Source organism: Rhodnius prolixus, unplaced genomic scaffold, assembly GCF_049639745.1.
Source record: "Rhodnius prolixus isolate KJV_2025 unplaced genomic scaffold, Rpr scaffold_4, whole genome shotgun sequence".
Lineage (NCBI taxonomy): Eukaryota > Metazoa > Arthropoda > Insecta > Hemiptera > Reduviidae > Rhodnius > Rhodnius prolixus.
Genome location: NW_027411614.1, coordinates 28,073,394 through 28,092,079, shown reverse-complemented (window position 1 = coordinate 28,092,079; position 18,686 = coordinate 28,073,394). Strand labels below are relative to the sequence as shown.

General features: G+C 32.3%; 1 protein-coding gene across 8 annotated transcripts in view; it reads left to right on the top strand.

The window, feature by feature from the left end:
• The window catches only part of kis (chromodomain helicase DNA binding protein kismet), an 82,777-nt gene that overhangs the window by 21,617 nt on the left and 42,474 nt on the right, over positions 1 to 18,686 (top strand). For 4 of the 8 annotated variants that reach the window (XM_074131611.1, XM_074131610.1, XM_074131604.1 and 1 more), the window contains exons 4-23: positions 108 to 164; positions 1,926 to 2,818; positions 3,651 to 3,827; positions 5,373 to 5,696; positions 5,780 to 5,891; positions 7,491 to 7,661; positions 10,283 to 10,675; positions 11,467 to 11,691; positions 11,781 to 11,908; positions 13,090 to 13,278; positions 13,370 to 13,601; positions 13,719 to 13,961; positions 14,145 to 14,301; positions 14,874 to 15,081; positions 15,608 to 15,803; positions 15,890 to 16,112; positions 16,560 to 16,801; positions 17,701 to 17,854; positions 17,985 to 18,123; positions 18,556 to 18,643. In XM_074131611.1, the coding sequence (XP_073987712.1) occupies positions 108 to 164; positions 1,926 to 2,818; positions 3,651 to 3,827; positions 5,373 to 5,696; positions 5,780 to 5,891; positions 7,491 to 7,661; positions 10,283 to 10,675; positions 11,467 to 11,691; positions 11,781 to 11,908; positions 13,090 to 13,278; positions 13,370 to 13,601; positions 13,719 to 13,961; positions 14,145 to 14,301; positions 14,874 to 15,081; positions 15,608 to 15,803; positions 15,890 to 16,112; positions 16,560 to 16,801; positions 17,701 to 17,854; positions 17,985 to 18,123; positions 18,556 to 18,643 (4,551 nt within the window). The remainder of the gene's footprint in view (positions 1 to 107; positions 165 to 1,925; positions 2,819 to 3,650; positions 3,828 to 5,372; positions 5,697 to 5,779; positions 5,892 to 7,490; positions 7,662 to 10,282; positions 10,676 to 11,466; positions 11,692 to 11,780; positions 11,909 to 13,089; positions 13,279 to 13,369; positions 13,602 to 13,718; positions 13,962 to 14,144; positions 14,302 to 14,873; positions 15,082 to 15,607; positions 15,804 to 15,889; positions 16,113 to 16,559; positions 16,802 to 17,700; positions 17,855 to 17,984; positions 18,124 to 18,555; positions 18,644 to 18,686) is intronic. The other 4 variants (XM_074131608.1, XM_074131606.1, XM_074131607.1 and 1 more) reach the window with 4 other exon arrangements.

The window sequence follows — 18,686 nt, the reverse complement described above, 5'->3', positions numbered from 1 at the left end:
TTAGTAAAAAATTGTCTGTGCTTTAGTTTTCATTTTTTAATAATAAAAAAATTAAGTATTACAATATAACAAGTAAATACTGTTCTTGGTATCGACCCATCTTACAGTGGGACGCTACCCAACATCTTTCCTACCACGAGGAAGATCCTTCCAGATTAGAACAGGTAATTTCGCCTTGCAGTTCATTTCTGCCAGATATATGCCTTAAATTTTATTAAGTATTTGTAAATCGGCTCAAATTTATCATTTTTTTATTTTATCTTTATTGTTTTCTTATTTAAATCCAAGTAAAAATAAATCACTTTATATAAATATTTTCATAAATATCTTGCATGTCCTTATTAATTTATCACTTTCGACATAAGAAATTATTAAATTTTGTTTCGTCACTTTCTTCAATTCCAAGTACATAATAAAAATTAATAGTAAATAATATAAATTAACCTTATGTTAGCAACGCATAAATTGTGTGTTTATATCGAAATCATAGGCAAATAACTTGATTAATCAACCATCCAGATTGATGATGTGTTGTGTTTATAACTCATTTGCTAAAACTATCTTTTATTGCACTGGTTCTAAGTTTTTAAAAACAAACCCCTGCTCTAATGTATAATTTAATTTGCGTTTTTACTATTGCCTCAATAAAACTATGCAAATTATTAGGGGGTATGTGAATAATTACATTATTCAGGTAAAGTTAGCATTTGTTTTGAAGAATTTTTTGGTTAGTAAACTGATCTCTAAAATGCGAAAAACATATCACTCTTTGCTCTAAAAAAAAAGTTAATAGCCTTCGAAAAATTTGCCTCTTCCAAATTTCGATGAATGTTGGTTGATCGAAAAAATAATTTAGGAAGAAAAGGGAAAAAGGTTTTCTATTTTAATTTTTTTTTTTTGTTTAATTTTATTCATTTATTTTTTTCTTCTCGAAAATCTCAGTTGCATGAGATAACACCCCCATTCAGTAAGCACCACTAGCTAGGAAAAAGTTTAGAATTAGATGGATGAATTGCCATGTTGGTTGTAAAATTGTACCTGCTTAGCTTCCAGTTCATTATTTGCTTTCTTGAATCATTTTAATTTTATTCATCCATCTTGTTTAATTTTTTTATTTTTTGAGTGATTTACTTTAATTTAAGAAAAGTATATCGTTCTCAGTAAGTGGAATATAAGGAAGAGGATTTTTTGTCAACATTGGTTGCTGACTTTCCGCCATATTGTGCTCATGAAAGATTTTTAGGATTGCATATCTTCCTTCTCAATCGTTCTCTCACTCTTTAAGCGCTCATTTCACCCATCAATCGGCTTACATCTTCACCACTGAAAGCTTAATCTTTTCCACCAAAACAAATTTAATGTTTCTTTGGCCGATTGTCCAAGTTTAGTACTTAATTTATCTTTTTTTATTATCTCTGCTCGAAGTTTTTATCCTTGGTTAGCACAAACTAAAAAGATGCTCCACGTAAACAAAACTGTCACTAGTCATAGGAGAATTAAGAAGATGAGCGCTTATTTTAATAATTTCGCGCGCAACCTTTGCAGATTACTTCGGAAACTTTTTAATACCATCTTGTAAGCGGTTGTACTTTACTAGTATGGAGTTATCATGAGGTTTATGTTCCTTTAAAAAATCCTACTTTCTTATTAATATTGCTATTCCTACCTCAAAAATATTAAGTTTAAAATTCTGCATGTTAATTTTGAAGAAGCCACCTCCTTTAGTTTCATTTTTTTCTTAATTGTGCCAGTTTGTTCATTACTTTTTAGTATTCATCCACCTAAGCAACCTCTAAAAGAATTGCTTTTTTATTCCTTTTTTTCAACATTCAATTTGTTTGCATTTTTAAAGATTCTACTTTATTAACTAGCTTTCACCTGATGAAAATTATTTTTACATTTTAACGATTTTAACTTATTTTCAGTTAAGTAGTAGCACAACAAGTACTACGACCACAACCAGTGGACGGGGTCGAGGACGAGGGCGTGGAGGTGGAAGCGCTGGAAGACCAAGAAAACCTAGAAAGAAAGCTGAACCTGAAGTACCTCAATTGATGCCTGGATATCCTCCAGCGCAAGTTCCTGGAGATTGTGTACCCATGATGCATGACTTAGGTGGCCCCCCACCTGCGCTCTCGACACCACCTCCTCAGGAGGAGCAGCCACCTCCACATTTGCCATTAGAGGCAACTGTGCTGCCAGGAGTGTCTGTTGGGGGGCCAGAGGAGCCTTTGCCAGAGCAACCACCTATGCTCATACCAGAAGGAGGTGTTTCGCCGCATCAACAATCCCAAGAGGTAGAGAAAAGTCCTCCTGAATCTCTGCCTTCACCGCAACCTCAGCCTTTGCTTCAGCTGCCATCTCATAGCCCTGAAACTGAAAGTCAAACTGAAGATAATATACCGTCTTCACCTCAACAATTAGAGTACCTATCACAGCAGCCACATTTGGAACAACAAATACAACATCAGCAGTATCATCAAAATGATGGAGAAGACCAAGAGGACGATGAACCTCAACATCAGTCTTTAGAACAACAAATAGAAGAAGAATCACATCTTGAACATGAAGAACAATTACATCCACAATCGTCGCCCTCACCTCCGCCATCTCCTCCCCCTCCTCCTTTGCCACCGGCTGAACTTCAGCCTCAGCAGCAGCAAGAACAGGAACAGCAGTGTCAGGAGGAGCCTCAAGAGCAAGCCCAGTTACAATCTGAACATCCTCAGCAGCAAGAAGATAACAGTGTCTTCAATTTTACAGAAGATGAAGAACCTCCACCACCATTACATTCGGACCAGGAAAAAAAGAAGATAAGGTGAGTGAGTAACCATGGTTTCACTTCAGTGATAGCCACTTGTATTTGGTGCACTTCTTCGTTGAACCTTATACTGTTGTCTCGGTTAAAGAAGTCAACTAAATACTTCATTTAAGAAAAATGAAGCATCTGAAAAAATAATATTTTTTATACAGGCTTAAATATTTAGTACGTCAATATTTTCTCAATATTGATAAAATAAAAATATATTTTAAGTATTTTATGAAGATAAATTATTATTCCTTAATATTTAATTTCGTTAGCATTTAAACGAGTAATTTATTCCTCTTATCAACAATTTAAGTAATTATATTTTTGTTCAGTCACTGAATAGCACGGATTCTGAAAATTAATCAAGCCATTATTTTTCTTTATTGGTTTTATGATTCATATTTTGTTCTTGAACAGTGGATTAACTTTCGTGGATGACGAAAACTTGCTTTCCTTTTAATAAAAACTCAGTTTTAAGTTCAATTAAAAAATCGGAATAGCTCTGCCTTATGCAGAGTTAAGTCGACTGTCAGAAATGAATTTAATTTTTTGTCTTTAGTTCCCTTGTGATTCTGTTTCTAAACTAACAAAGAACATTAAATATTTCTTTTTATTGTCGGTTGGTACGCTTGGCTAACAATGTTTAGCATCTTTGAAATTTTATCATCTTAAGATAAATTAAAGATAAAAATATGTTGTAGTAAATGTTTAGTAGGTAAGAGTAAAGAAATATTTTTTCTCATTGAATGTTTATCTAGTTTATGGGACCTTTATATGTTTTAACATGTCTTGCAGGACTCTTAGCATAATTCGTCCTAAATATTCCTCTGTTTATTTGTAGGAAACCTAGAGGACCAAAGAAGCAAAAAGAACCAAAAGAACCTAAACCCCCAAAACCTCCCAAAGAGCCAAAAGAACCTAAGACGCCGAGAACTCGGACACCAAAAACTCCTAAAGAAAAGAAAAGACGAGAGCCAAAAGTTTCAGAATCGGATGAACCACCAACAAAAGGAAGGAAGTGAGTTGAATACTTTTTTTCCCCTTGCATCAATGTCTTAGACTGTTATTAGCAGTAGATACTATTACAGTAGTAACCACTCGAATTGGTGGTTCAAAGTCATATCATCCCCTCTGAAATGGTTCGTTTTTTACCCTATTCCAGATTTTAATTTATTTGGAGTATTCATAAAAATATTGTGAAAAAATTACTTTCCAACAATACCCTACAAATTATTATATTCATAAACAATAATAAATATTTTAAATTGTAATAATATAATGAGGGGAGTATTATTTATATTTATTTCATGACGATTAAAATTTGAATCTTGACTTAGTTGCTTGTAGACCGAAACAGCGTTCCTGAATCGCAATAGCATTTGCTTTTTGCTAGAAAGCATTTAATTCGCTTGATTAAACTACCAGAGACACATATGCTGATTAGTTTTTGAAGATTTTGTTGCCATATTTAGTCTTAAACAGCTTTGAAGTCCATTTTTACTTTTAAAATGGTTTTAGAGTGATTCGATGTTTTTTTGAAGACATTGGAGTATCTTATCTAGCTGTTTCTTCCGCAATAACCTTGACCTTTCAAATTTTTCTTGCCACTTACCTGACCTATTTCAATTTAGAAAGGTTTGTGTTCCTGAAAGAACGATACTTACTTGCTGGACTGCGAGGTACAAACATATGGGTACATACCAACATCTTTGTTTCAAAAGTTTAAGCTGCTGGTTGATCAGAAATGCGAGCCTCTGTTATAACGTTAGATTCAGCCCATATAGTTTTTTGAAATTCATTTTCCACCTCAGATGTGCGAACAGTTTGTGAACCGGATTTCTAACTTTTACCAGGACATTTAAAATCCTATTCCAGTTATGATGCGAAGCTCTAGCAGGCGTAATGCAGAGCATATAGTCATAAGGATGTGCAAGCCATTGATCTTGCTTGGATGTGCATAAGACAAGAAAGTAAATTCGAAAATAAGATTATCCTTTCAAACCTCTTAAGTTCTGTAGAAAAACTGAAGTGGATAATAACACTAATGGAGAAACGGAGCTTTGAAGTCAAAGACGATAATGCAGTTATTGGTTTGCAAAGTTTTCTAAAACCTTGTGTTTCGTTTAAAGTCCTGGAAGTGGGATTTCTATTTGCTAAGTTTCAAATTCGTGGTTACAACCAGCACTCATTTCATATCATCAGCGGGGAAATTGTGGTTTCAGTCTTAAAGTTCCTATCTAGTCCATTGCTCCAAAACTAAAGTAGTCCTTCCTCAGTATTCTTATCGTTTTATAGAACTTCAAGCTTCTTCAAGGGACAGTATCCTCTCGCTCCGTACAGTGCGTCCATAATTTTCTCTTCCTCTAACGCATAATTCTTGCGTTTCTCTCATCTCACAACATTCTTTACCACTTAAGTTGGTTCTGTTCCCTTATAACATTTGCCATCTTCATTTACGATCTTTAGGCATCCTTCATTTTCTAGTATTGGCGACAACTGTCCCTCGTTTGCTTTCTTGAAAGCTTTGATAAACAAGTTTTTTTAAGCAAATTTTTTTTTCTAGGTCCAAGAAAAAAAGCGAAAGCGAACCGCTGGTGGAGGAGGAAATCAGTAGTACACCTGCAGCAGTTGCAAGTATTCCTGCCGAATCGATTGCAGAAGAAGAGCCGACTTCGCCTCGACCAATTACACCACCAACAGTAATACCTTCTGAAAATGAAACTACAACAACAACTATTGAGCCAGAGGAAAAAATTGCTATTGGTGATACAGAACCTACAAAAGAAGAAGAAAACCTTATAGCAACTGGCGAAGCAGAGCAGGAAGAAACACAGAGCAAGAGTGTCTCGAAAAGACCCAGACGGGAGAAAAAATCCAAGGCGAAGAAGTTAGTTACTTAATCAGTAGAGCAGCATTTTTGATATTAATGTTGAAATCAGTGGTAATCTTCTTATGTAAATTTTGTTACAGTAGAAATTCATCTGGTCGGAGGTCTAAGAAAAATAAGCCAATACAACCTGGTTCGGATGGCGAAGAGAGGAGACCCCCTTCTCAGTCTCCTGAGGGTGTTGATGACAGTAACGTATGTAATTTTGTTTTTTGTTTTCTTTTAAGCTAATAGAGATAAACAAATTTTCTTTATGTGAATTTCCAGAACGTTAATTAATTTTTCTAGAAGAGTACAATTCAAGAAAATCTCTTGAAATTGACTTAGGAATTCCTTATAAAGACTTGGATTTCCTTTAAAGAAATGTTTGTGTTAAAATATAATTTTAAGTTTCCGTTAAAGTAAAAGAGATCTTTGGAGTGACAATTATAGTTTATAGTAATTATAGTTTATATTATAAAAATCTGATCACTCACGTTTTCTGTTAGATTCTAAATTATACATTTTTCAAAATTCTGAATTTAGAAGCACAAATTTAGTTCGACTTACATTTTCCACATTATAGAACTGAAAATTACACCGAAATGACACTTTAGACTCTAAAATTGAAAAGGCACCTAACAGCATTCTCTCACAGACAATGGCTGGTACAAACAATGGCCATCTAAAAATCACTCTGGGGACCAAAAGAGTATATTTCCGATAAAAACTTGAAAATTTGACATGATGATGATTAAAGATTAGATAAAGTTCATTTTTCTTCCTCTCCCAAAAACTGATTTAGAGCAATTAGCCAAAGCTTTGCTTTTAATGATAAAATGATTCGTTTGATTATTTTAGATATAATCAATGATGATCCGATATTGAGATTATGGTACATTGAGTTCAACTTATATCAAAAGTTATGTATGTCGTCCACATTTTTTCTTCTCGTATGTCTTGAGTTTCATCAAAATTAAGATTTACATGGTTTTTGGTCACTTTTTTTTCAACATTTCTTTCCAGTATTTTATTTCTAATAACAGTCAACTCAGAATAAAACAATACCAATAATGAGTAATAATGCAGGTCAGGCGAATAAGACGGATGGCCTAATACTAGGATGTTGTACTTGGCTAGAAACGTCTTGGACAGACAACGCAGTGTGCGCCGGCGCGTTATCTTGGTGGAGAACTCGTAACTTGTTCTTCCACAAATCCGATCGTTTTTTCCTTACTCTTTCACGGAGATGAGCAAGAACCTCACGGTAGTAATGTTGATTAATTATAATTGATATTTTCATCCGTTTTGGATGTGGAAGGGCGGCCCGGGCGGTCATCATCTCCGACGTCTTCTCGGCCATCTTGGAAACGCTTGAACCACTCAAAAACTTGCGCACGTAATAAATATTCATCGCCATAAACTTTCTTGTAATAAGAGATAAGTTTCAGTAGCGGTTTTACCCAGTTTCATGTGAAATTTCACGACAATTTGTTGCTCTACTACATGTGTAGTATCATGTTTTCGGCAAAACGAAACTTAACACCTCTTACACAAACGACGGTTCCGGTCAGACAGATTTCTCTACAATCACGTGAGACGCTGCAATCGAAAGAGAAGGCTTTACGCTGCACAGATGTCGGTGGTTAAGATTTGGCGCATGCATATTTTTTCTGTAGCAGCATCAGTCTCGTTATTTAATAGCCACACCTCGTACATTGAGAGAGGGAAGAGAGAGCAACATTAAAGACCTTTATTAATTAAAAGAAAATTAGAAAAGAATAAATTTTATATTGTAAATTAATTTTTTTACAGAAACGAAGATCTGCTAGGAATACTCAACGCAAAAAATACGTAGATGATATTATGCTATCAATATCAGATGAAGAAAGTGGAAAATCTGGATCCCCAAAAATTGAAGCTGTGAAGAATTCCCCAGACAGCGCTGCAACAGACCCTGCAGTGAAACCCAATTTTGTATATATCGTAAGATAAAATTAACAAAATTAGTTTTAGCCCTGTAATAAATTGGAGATCGGTTTTGGTCGAGAGAAATTTCCTTTCAATGCTGAATAAAGAGAAGTCCTCTCTGTCATATTGCATGCTTTTTATAAATATATATATATTTACATCTATACAAATTTGTTTAAATATATATATTTATTTCTTTTTTGCACTGTAGTACCTATATTTCATTTTTTTAATTAAAAGAAAAAGTTCATTGCACCCTCTATGTAATAACATTTGGAATAAGCTTTACTTCTTGTATACAGGGTGTCCCAAGCTATATGGATAACGACTTTTTCTCGGAAACTAATGGTTGAGGCCAGTTCGAGCATGATCTGTAATATTAATGAGGAGTGAAATTTATAATAAAATAGTACTTTTCTTCTTATTCAATCAAAAAACCGTTATAATATTATCATTTTGAAATTTCTTATAAGAATCATTTTTTCATTCATAACTTCTAAAATCGTTCAAGTAAATTTTTCTTTAAAAAAAATAAAGGAATCTATTTCTGAAATAAAAACCGCACCTCCCCATTTGAAAAAATGAAGTTGGTGCCTGTATCTTGCTTCTGGAAGCACCGAAAAAAATTTATAAATTAAATTTGGATTTCTAACAAAAAACTAAGGGAACACGTATTTTTTAGTTTTTTTTTTCTAGCTATCTTAGTTTCCGAGAAAAAGTCGTTATCCATATAGCTTGGGACACCCTGTATATGTGGTACGAGTTATATCCACCTTATATCTCTTTAGAATGTTCGTTTTATGTTTTCTTTAGACCAGTTAGAGTAATTGGTGAATGTAATAGGTTGTAAGAGAGGGTTCAATGGTTACTGTGTGGTGTTCTCAAAATTAGCAATTATCATTTTTTTTTTCTTTCTATTCCTGTAAGTATTCTAGAGACCCTTCATGTGATTGGGACTTGGGCCAAAGTTAATGGTCTTATACGAATAAGTTGGAATGAATAAAGTTTCGGTACTTTTTTCTTCTTCAATAGGAGCTTCATCGCATGTACATACAGATTTTTTCCATGTCCTGCCTACAAGCCTCCATACGGCCTCACAGGATGCGTGCTAAAGTGCAGAGTCAATAGGCGATTTTCCCTTCTCTCCGTCTATTAAATATTTAAAGTAAATTTAATATTTTAAATCAGAATTTAGAATATCGATATTTATTTTTTCGCAAATCCTAGCCCTTTCTTTAAATGATTTGGATTTATTTCTAAAGATAGAACCTTTGAATTTTTAATAAAAGGTTTTGTATTATTCGCTTAAGGATAATCAAGAAGTTTGAAAGTCAAAGTGCATTACAATGCCTAGTTGTCGAATTGTATTCTAGTAATTCTAGTAGTTGTATTCTAGTAATCAAAACTAATTAGTAAATGAGTTTTTATAAATCTTGGCAGTTTCATTTTGTATTAAAGTAGTAGTGGTTCAGTTCTGAGAAGGTGTTTTCTTTCTACTTTTAATTACGTTAACGATGACATTCATGAACTAACATGAGATCCCACAAAGAGTTTAGTCATCTCAGCATTAACTCTTCAAACACTCGTAAGATAACATGATTATCTGAGTCTTTTTTTAATAAAAATGAATTTAATTATTTAGTACAGGTTTCTGGTATATAATACAACTCAGACAATTTAAACACTTTATTATATACAATTCATTATTCAACATTAACAAAATATACCATGGCAACACATGAGTCTCTTCTATTATCAATAACCTATGTATATTTTTGTTACCAACCCAACTTATTCCCGCCAAATAATAACCCAATAATTATCATTGCACACTTCGATTCTTAACATTCCCCCCCTTTAAACCTACGAAAACTATTTCTAAACATCCGTCGCTTAAATTTGTCTTATTTTATTTTTTCTTCTTCAAGAAATCTGTTTGCAATTTTTCATTAGTTTTCTTGAGAGTTTATAGGAACATCTTATGAAATTATCTGTATGTATCGTTCGCTATTTATAGAATTGTTTAATTTTTGTGATTAATTGTATAGTTTTTTCATAATTACTCACGTTCATGATAACTTTAAAAATAATAGCAGAATCAATCGTTTATTATTAATTATTTGCATTTAAAGTACAACTTTTCATTCTGATGTATAGGAAAAATCGAACTTCTTGGTACTGGGAAAAAGCTTTTCTTCTTAAATCTGATAGTCTCAAATATTGCATTACCAATTCAGCCACCTATTAAAAATCAATTATTTCAAATTCTTTCTTAATTATTTCTTTTTCCTATTAACTCTTTAGTAGTTAAAGATCTAGTTCTTAAAAATGTATAATAATTTAATTCAAAGTGAACTTTTTCTTTTGAAAGCAACAAATAATTGCTTAATTTAATTAATGAATTTTTTTACTTTTCATATTTGCAAATATTTTTGTTCCTCCTCTAAATCCCTCTTAGTACGCATTGAGCTTTATTAAATGTGTTTTATAAGTGTTCAAAATATATATTATGTATTCTTTTAACTTATATTCATTTCTATTCTTTTCTTTTAAATATAATTACGATTATATATTTTAAGAAAACTAGAAGTTTTAAAATAGAACAGATCCTAATAATTATTTACTTTTTTTTTTAGAATACTACAGATGAAGATTCTATGGTTGTGCAATATATTTTGGCTACTAGAAAAGTACAGAAAGAGGTGAAAGTTGATGTAACTGAGGCTAAAGAAGAAAACGAGGAAGAAGCAAAGACAGAAACTGTCACAAAAAGTAAAGGTGATGAAAATAAAGATAAGGATACAAAACCTGAAGGTGACAGTGGAACTGCTGATCTTCCAAATGATGATCCTAAGACTGAAACTAAATTAGTGGAAGTGGATGAATATTATGTAAAATATAGAAATTTTTCGTATTTACACTGCGAATGGAAAACTGAGGAAGAATTGTATAAAGGTGATAAACGTATTGCTGCCAAGTTAAAAAGGTTTAGGCAGAAAATGGCACATTCCACTAATATTTTTGAAAACGTAAGTTTTTTTTAAGTTTGCTTTTAAAATTTTTAAGTTAAAACAGAATATACTATTCCTCCCCTGAACTGCAGCCTGAAGTGGTTTATTTATTATGCCGTTTTGTGCAGCCTGGTAAGAAGAACATTTTCTTTTTGATAGGACCGTAGTTCTGCAACTAGCCCTTTTATTTTTGGTATTACCATCTGTTCAGTTGCCAATGGCGCAAATCAGCAGTTGCACATAATCAAAAAGAAGTAAAAGACGTTTCCACTTCTTATTGCTGAAGGCCCGGGGGCTGGACCAATTTTCTGTTAGATATATTCTATGGAGATGTTTCTTCATAAAAAGGCATAAGGTGAAATAATTTTGGGTATACGGCCATGTTTGGAACAATGCCTAACCGTGGGAACCATCAAGGCTGCTTGGAAGTTTGCCTTCACTTTCTAGAACAAGTGGGTTAGACTTAATGCTTGGGCGTATTAACGCTTGCTAGCCATTAATTACAGTTTCTTCAGCCCAAAAACTTGAGGGTGATGAGATATCCCTCGTTTCAACAGTCGGGCCTTTGCTATTCTATTGGGAGGTAGTGCTTGATGTTCAAAAGGTACTTCTTAATGGACTAGAATAATACAACTAAGGAACTTCTTAATTCATTAAAATCTATTGGTTTATTAAAGCACCTTCTAATGTTTGTCTCAAAAACAATGTAATTAAAGATCCTAAGGAAACTCTGCGTAATTAGAAATTAATAATAATTAATTTCTTTTTTTTGCTTTGAAATGCTTTAAAACTTCTGCATTTAATTTCAGTTAGAAGAAGATCCATTCAATCCAGATTATGTAGAAGTAGATAGGGTATTGGATGTAGCTGAGCATACAGAGCCCAACACTGGGCAGACAATTAAACATTATTTAGTTAAATGGCGTTCCTTGCAATATGAAGACAGCACGTGGGAGTTGCAAGACGATGTTGATCCAGCTAAAATAAAACAGTTTGAAATATTTAGCAAACTACCACCAAAAGAGCAGTGGAAGGTTCATAATTTTAACAAATTTAAATTTATAAGTTATTATTTCATCTAACATTTTCATTTATTGTTATTTTTTTTTCTCTTTCTTTACAGCCGAAAAAGAAACCTATAGCAAAAGAATGGGAGAAATTAGAAGAATCCCCTGTATACAAGAATGAAAATAGATTAAGAGCTTACCAGCTAGAAGGGCTAAATTGGCTTCTATTCTCATGGTATAATGGGTAAGCAAGATAAGTTTTATATGCAAAAAGGAATATTTTGGAATTTGTGAAAGATCCAAGTCGACATGGAGTGGTTAGGGTTTAATGTACAAGAATGTAGAAGGCGAAGTTAATAGCTTTTTATCATTTTCATCAGAGGGGAAACTCTCCAGCAGGTGGATCTCTGCTCTCCAGGGTATCGTTATTTCATAAAAATTAGGCTGAGTGGTCGAAAACAGTTTTAAGTCATCAGTGGCTCAAAAAATAATTTTATTTATTCTACGTTTTCCTTATTATTAATCCTAAGTAATGGACATTTTATTAATAAATCATCAACAATATTTAATATTTTTAGTTTTTATTAAATTAATTTATTTTAAATTTGTGGTTTTTATTTTTATTTACTAATTAAAGATATAGTTGAGTCCACTTAAACATTGCACATATAGACGAAATCAAGTGAATGATAAGCAATGGAAAACGATTTTGGTCGTATACAGACTTCTCACTGATTGTTCTCAACGAGTTGTAATCTTGAGGGTAAGCCCAAATCTTTGTCCCAAGAACATTTAAAGGAAACCTTTTTGTGAATCAGAACAATAATAAATTTTCAATCTCAGAGATTTTCTTGTAGTGCCATATAATTTTTTTAAGTAAGAGATGTTCACCTGCACATCCCGTCCGTGTAACTTAGCAATTAAGAGGGTTCTTCTGTCATTTCCTGCTGTCTCTCCCCGTTTCATCTTCTCCAAACATTTCACGTTCCTTTTTCTTTGATAGGATCATCTTTTTCATCCCGTTCGTTTTTCTATTTTCAACAACTAAACAATATCTTAAACATCTACAATTGAATTCAGTACAAGTAATTCTTTAAATTTCTTGCCTTCTTTCCAGTATCTGAAGGGTCTCTTATTATTTTCCCTTTTCTAGGTTTTTGAACTAAATTGGACAATCACACTCTTTTGAGACCCTACAGGAGTAGTTTCTGATTTGATTTTGTCTTATCTCCCATGAAATCTCCGAATTCCTTTCATGCGTTTCTCTTTTTCTCATTCTTTCACCTTCTTTCTCTGGAGTTTGTAGTCTTCGTAGCTTTCCTGGTTCTTATCTCAGATTCAGATTCCACCATTCTTTCTTCCTTTTAACAAGACTTACTTTTGTAATTTACTCTTTGAATAAATAAAATCTTCGATTGATTTCAGGCGAAATTGCATATTGGCCGACGAAATGGGTTTAGGTAAAACAATACAATCATTAACGTTTCTTCATGCCGTTCATGAATACGGAATTAGAGGTCCTTTTCTTGTTATTGCACCTTTATCAACGATACCTAACTGGCAAAGAGAGTTTGAGGCATGGACCGATTTGAACGTCGTTGTTTATCACGGATCGTAAGTAGTTAGATTTACATTTGTACATTTTGAAAATTTATCTATGTTTATTTATATTATTTTATTTTTATTTTTTTTTACCTCAAAACAGGGCTGCAAGTAGAAATATGCTCCAGGAATATGAAATGTATTTTAGAAACGAAAAAGGAAGTCTTATAAAGGATCTTACTAAATTTAATGTTCTTATAACAACATTTGAAATTATTATCACAGATTTTCAGGACTTAAAAGATTTTGCTTGGAGAATATGTGTTATTGACGAAGCGCATAGGTTAAAAAATAGAAATTGCAAATTATTAGAGGGACTAAGATCTCTAAATTTGGTAAATATTGTGTATATAAATTAAATATCTGTGTTTCTAACCCCAGTCATTTTAAATAAGACGTAAACAAACATTATAATTTAGTTAAATATAAATTGTATATATTGTATTTTTTAGGAACATCGAGTGCTTTTATCTGGTACACCTTTGCAAAATAATGTTAATGAATTATTTTCATTATTGAACTTTTTGGAACCACAACAGTTTGCATCTAGTGAAGCTTTTCTAAATGAATTTGGGGCGCTTAAAAGTGAAACTGAAGTACAAAAGTTGCAAATAATATTAAAACCAATGATGCTTAGGCGATTAAAAGAAGATGTTGAAAAAACGTTAGCTCCTAAAGAAGAAACTGTGGTTGAAGTAATTATCTTTTTTAAAGTTTAAAGTGGCTAAAAATTGAAATTCTTCGTTTAACTCAATTTTGATGTAATCTGCTTTGAAGCATAAAAATCGATTAGACATTGATATAATTATGATTAAATTTAGAAATTATTCCCACCTTCAAAACATTATTTTTAATGAACTTTTTGCAAAATTTTCTAGGTGGAACTTACAAATATTCAAAAAAAATATTACAGAGGCATTTTGGAAAGAAATTTTTCTTTTTTATCAAAGGGCACTACTTCGGCGAATGTACCAAATCTTATGAATACTATGATGGAACTTCGAAAATGTTGCATTCATCCTTACCTTTTGAATGGTTAGAATGTTATAAATCTTATTAATATATTTATAATTTAATCCCTCATTTGAATGCTGCAAATAATGTCATTCGCTTATCTTTCATATCTTTTGCTCCATAATATTAATTTAGTTCAATTTCGAGGATATCCTTAGGTAGGATAAAGTGTAGTGCAATGTTACCCACAAATAGCCCACATTCTGTAAACTGTCTAAATGCATGTAACCTGTCATTCTCACCCGCTGTTCTTTCTTGCTACCCTCTTTGCCAAGTTTCTACCGGAATAATCTTTATTTTCTCCTGGACATCATTTTTTAAACAGATTAAATTAGGCTGTGAGGTCGGAATTACTTTTTTAAGTCAACAGTTTTTGAGTCAAAAACTAATTTATTATAATAGGCTCAAGTGTGTAGAATTGGAAGGATCATTGTTTGAAGTAATGTTTGTTGTGAAAAAAAGCTTCTTCTACGCAATATTCCTTTTCTTATGAAATATTCCTGTATACATCTTATCAGCTGGTAACTATGTAGGTGTATAGTTCACTTATATTATGTATAAACGTAACCAATGTACATAATAATGTGTTACAGGTGCCGAAGATCAGATCCAACATGATTTTAAACAAGCCAATGGAGATGATCCTGATGCATATTATAAAGCACTTATTAGTTCTTCTGGTAAAATGGTATTAATTGATAAACTTTTGCCGAAATTAAAAAGCAGTGGCCACAGAGTACTCATTTTTTCACAAATGGTGAAGTGTCTGGATATTTTAGAGGATTACCTAATGTATAGAAAGTAAGTTTTATTTTTGCCATTATTTTAGAACAGATTATTATTACTAAGTAAGATGGTTACTATTTTTGTAATAATGGAAATAAATATCTGTGTAATATATTAAAACTGTCCGGTAGGACAGTTGTATAAGGGTTGATCGTCCGAAACTGCACGGAAAAGCGTAACTTTAAAAAACACCCAACATAGACAAAATTTTTTTGTCTATTTTTCTATTAGGGTGTTTTAAAAAAAGTTGACTTCTAAATTTTAAAGAGCGCCGGGCGGAAAATCAAAGTTATTTAAAAACAAAAAGTTTTGTCCGTAATAGAGCGAAATCGATTAATATTTAGAGGTCGCTACCATTGATTAAAAATTTTTGTTTTGCTTTTTTTTTTTTATATATAAAAGATCTTAAATGTTTTGTGTCTTTTAAAATTATTAGCAAAACATGTAATTATACAAAGTTTATTTAAATATCATTTGCTATAAAGACAATGCAGTTGGAATCATTAAAATGGCCATTTTTAAATACTTCGTTTTGTTGTAGATATCCATTTGAAAGAATCGATGGTAGGATAAGGGGTAATTTAAGACAGGCTGCTATAGACAGATTTTGCAAGCCAGATTCTGATAGATTTGTGTTTCTGCTGTGCACAAAAGCTGGTGGTTTAGGAATTAATCTTACAGCCGCAGATACTGTGATTATATACGACTCAGATTGGAATCCTCAAAATGATTTACAGGTACAATATTAATGTAGTAATTATATTAAATTGATTTAGAAAGTGCACATAGTTTTCCTTATTTACACCTTCCATTTTCATTGTAGGCCCAAGCTAGATGCCATCGTATCGGTCAACAGAAAATGGTTAAAGTATACAGGCTACTTTGCCGTAATACTTATGAACGTGAAATGTTCGATAAAGCTTCTCTTAAACTTGGACTTGATAAAGCTGTGTTGCAAAGTATGAATACATCGCAGAGTGGTAAAGATGTAGCTGGAAATAATAAACAGTTAACAAAAAAAGAAATTGAAGATCTACTTAAAAAGGGTCAGTTCCTTCTTATTATTTTAATTAATGAGTATCAGTATTTAAGTTTATAAGCTTCTAAAAGGGAAGGGATTAGCTATGTTGTTAGCGTATTGGATTCCCACGCGGAGATCCTGGGTTCGAATCCAGTTGCTGGCCCTTAGATTTTCTCTTTCTTAAAAGTTTCGTACAGATCACTGTCCATTAATGGCAGTGTTATTTGTAATGAGAGAACACTGTTCGGAGGCCGGCAGTGCACTGATAAAAGCTCCGGGCGCCAATAACCTTAAAAAAAAATATCGACTGAAGTCTCATTGCACTGCCGTGTTACATTACAGGTCAGTGACCTATGGAAGCTTTTAGAAGAGAAAATATAGTATTTTTTTTTTTGTTCCAATCCATTCACCAACAAAACTGTTACAGCTGATTTGACTTAGAAGTAAAACATTTTTTGTAATCGTATTTTAGGTGCTTATGGAGCTATAATGGACGAAGATAGTGCTGCTGATAAATTTTGTGAAGAAGATATTGATCAAATTCTGGAGAGGAGAACGCAAGTAATTACACTTGAAAGTGAGAAAGGTTCTACATTTTCAAAAGCTAGTTTTGCTTCTTCAGGAATACGTTCCGATATTGATATAGATGATCCAGATTTTTGGAAGAAATGGGCAAAAAAGGCTGATATAGATACTTCTGAAAGAGAGGAACAGGTACAGAATGAATTTACTGATTTCCTCATAAATTTAATTCGTCATTTCTGAATGTTGTATTAAAACAAAAACCAAAACAGTTTTTTTAGAACCTGTTTGAAACTTATGATCCTGTTTCTGTTCGCGCTTGTTAATTCCTAAGTTTAGTGCTTGAAGATCATTTACAATTCACGTCCACTATCTATATTTTATAATACACAAATATTTAATTTGTCAGAAAATAGGGGGTTACGATGTATTATATGAAAATAATTGACTACAAAATTTAAATTGGTACAAAAAGTTGAATAATCTGGCTATTAAGAATAGTTTTAATTCGGACGGTGAAAGATAATGAGAAGTTACTTGGAATAGGCAGCTTAGGGACGGAATTAGATGACATTTGCGCCACGATCACAGTACAGTTCTCTATACAATTATTGCATAGTAAAATTGTATATTAGACATATTTATCCGGATGACAACAAGCGTTATTTTATTTTTAGTAATATAATTTGTTAAAATTTATTTGTAAACATTCTTGGCCAGAGAAATTAGGATATTGTAACACTTCTGTGGATTTTAACGGTTAGAAGGCGAGTCTTGCAAAGCGCTAACATGTACATATTGTTTCATACTGGGTTCGACTCCTTGTCTAGATCTTGGACTTTATGTAATGCTTAATATGAGAACTTTACGGTTCTATTGCTAGTCGTCTCTGTCCACGATACCTAATAGGTAGTTGAACGTGAAGCTTGCCTATCTTTAAAAATAGGCATTACTTTACTAGAACGATTAGAATTAACGTTCTTTTCTTGTTCATTCATTTAGCTGTATACACCCATTTTACCTCATTCAATTTAGAAATCATCAGAAATGAGCATTTGAAACTACTTGAATTTTTTTTATTATTATTGTAGAATGAGCTGTTAATGCACGAACCAAGAAGGAGAACTCAGATTAAACGTTATGGACATGATGAGGCCGTGATGGATATTTCTGATCTTGAAAGTTCATCAGGCGCAGAGTCTGATAACGATAATGACACAGCTTTGGGGGTCGGAAGAGGACGTGGTAATTTTATAAACAATTTTATTTATTAAGGAATAAATGTTTTGAAGTATATGAATTATTTATTAACTGCAAAATAAACTAGTTTACATAAGCGTCATTATTATAAGTTCCTTTTTTTATTTTAAAATAGGAAGGAGAGTTAAAAATAAACTTCATAAGAAGCACAAGTTCCGTTTTGAAGATTATACACCCAAGGAAGGAGAGATTCAGTACGGTACTTGGGCAAGATCAGAATGCTTTAAAGTGGAAAGAGGACTTTTAACATTTGGGTTGGCTATAATTTTATTTATATTTTTAATTTATTTAACATTATTATCAGATAAAAGCACTAATTTAGCAAAAAATTTATAAGATTAAGTCACCATTCTAAAATTAATTTAAAATGTTATAAGTTTCTTTTAGCAGTTACTTACTTTTTGCAGAGGTTAACATTAATCTTTAAGAATTTTACAACTGTACAGTAAGTACAACAATTAAAAAAGATGAATGTACAATTGTACATTTGCTTGATTTTTGAAACGGCGACCAACCAGTGATTAGCCGTATTAGGCCTTTAAGGTGTTAGGGTGATAAATAATTACACCTTTATAAAGAGAAATTTCTAATTCTTTTATTAATATAATTCACTTTCCTTACTTCTAAAGGTTAATTTAATTTAATAAATACAGTTCCGTTAATTTTTTTATTTTATTTTTTTCTAGTTGGGGAAGATGGCAGGAAATACTGGGACATAACCAATTCAGAGAAGGTTGGAAAGAAGCTGATATTGAAGATTGTGCGCGAGTTATTGTAAGCTAAATAAATGAATGTAATATCTTTTGAATAGTTGCTG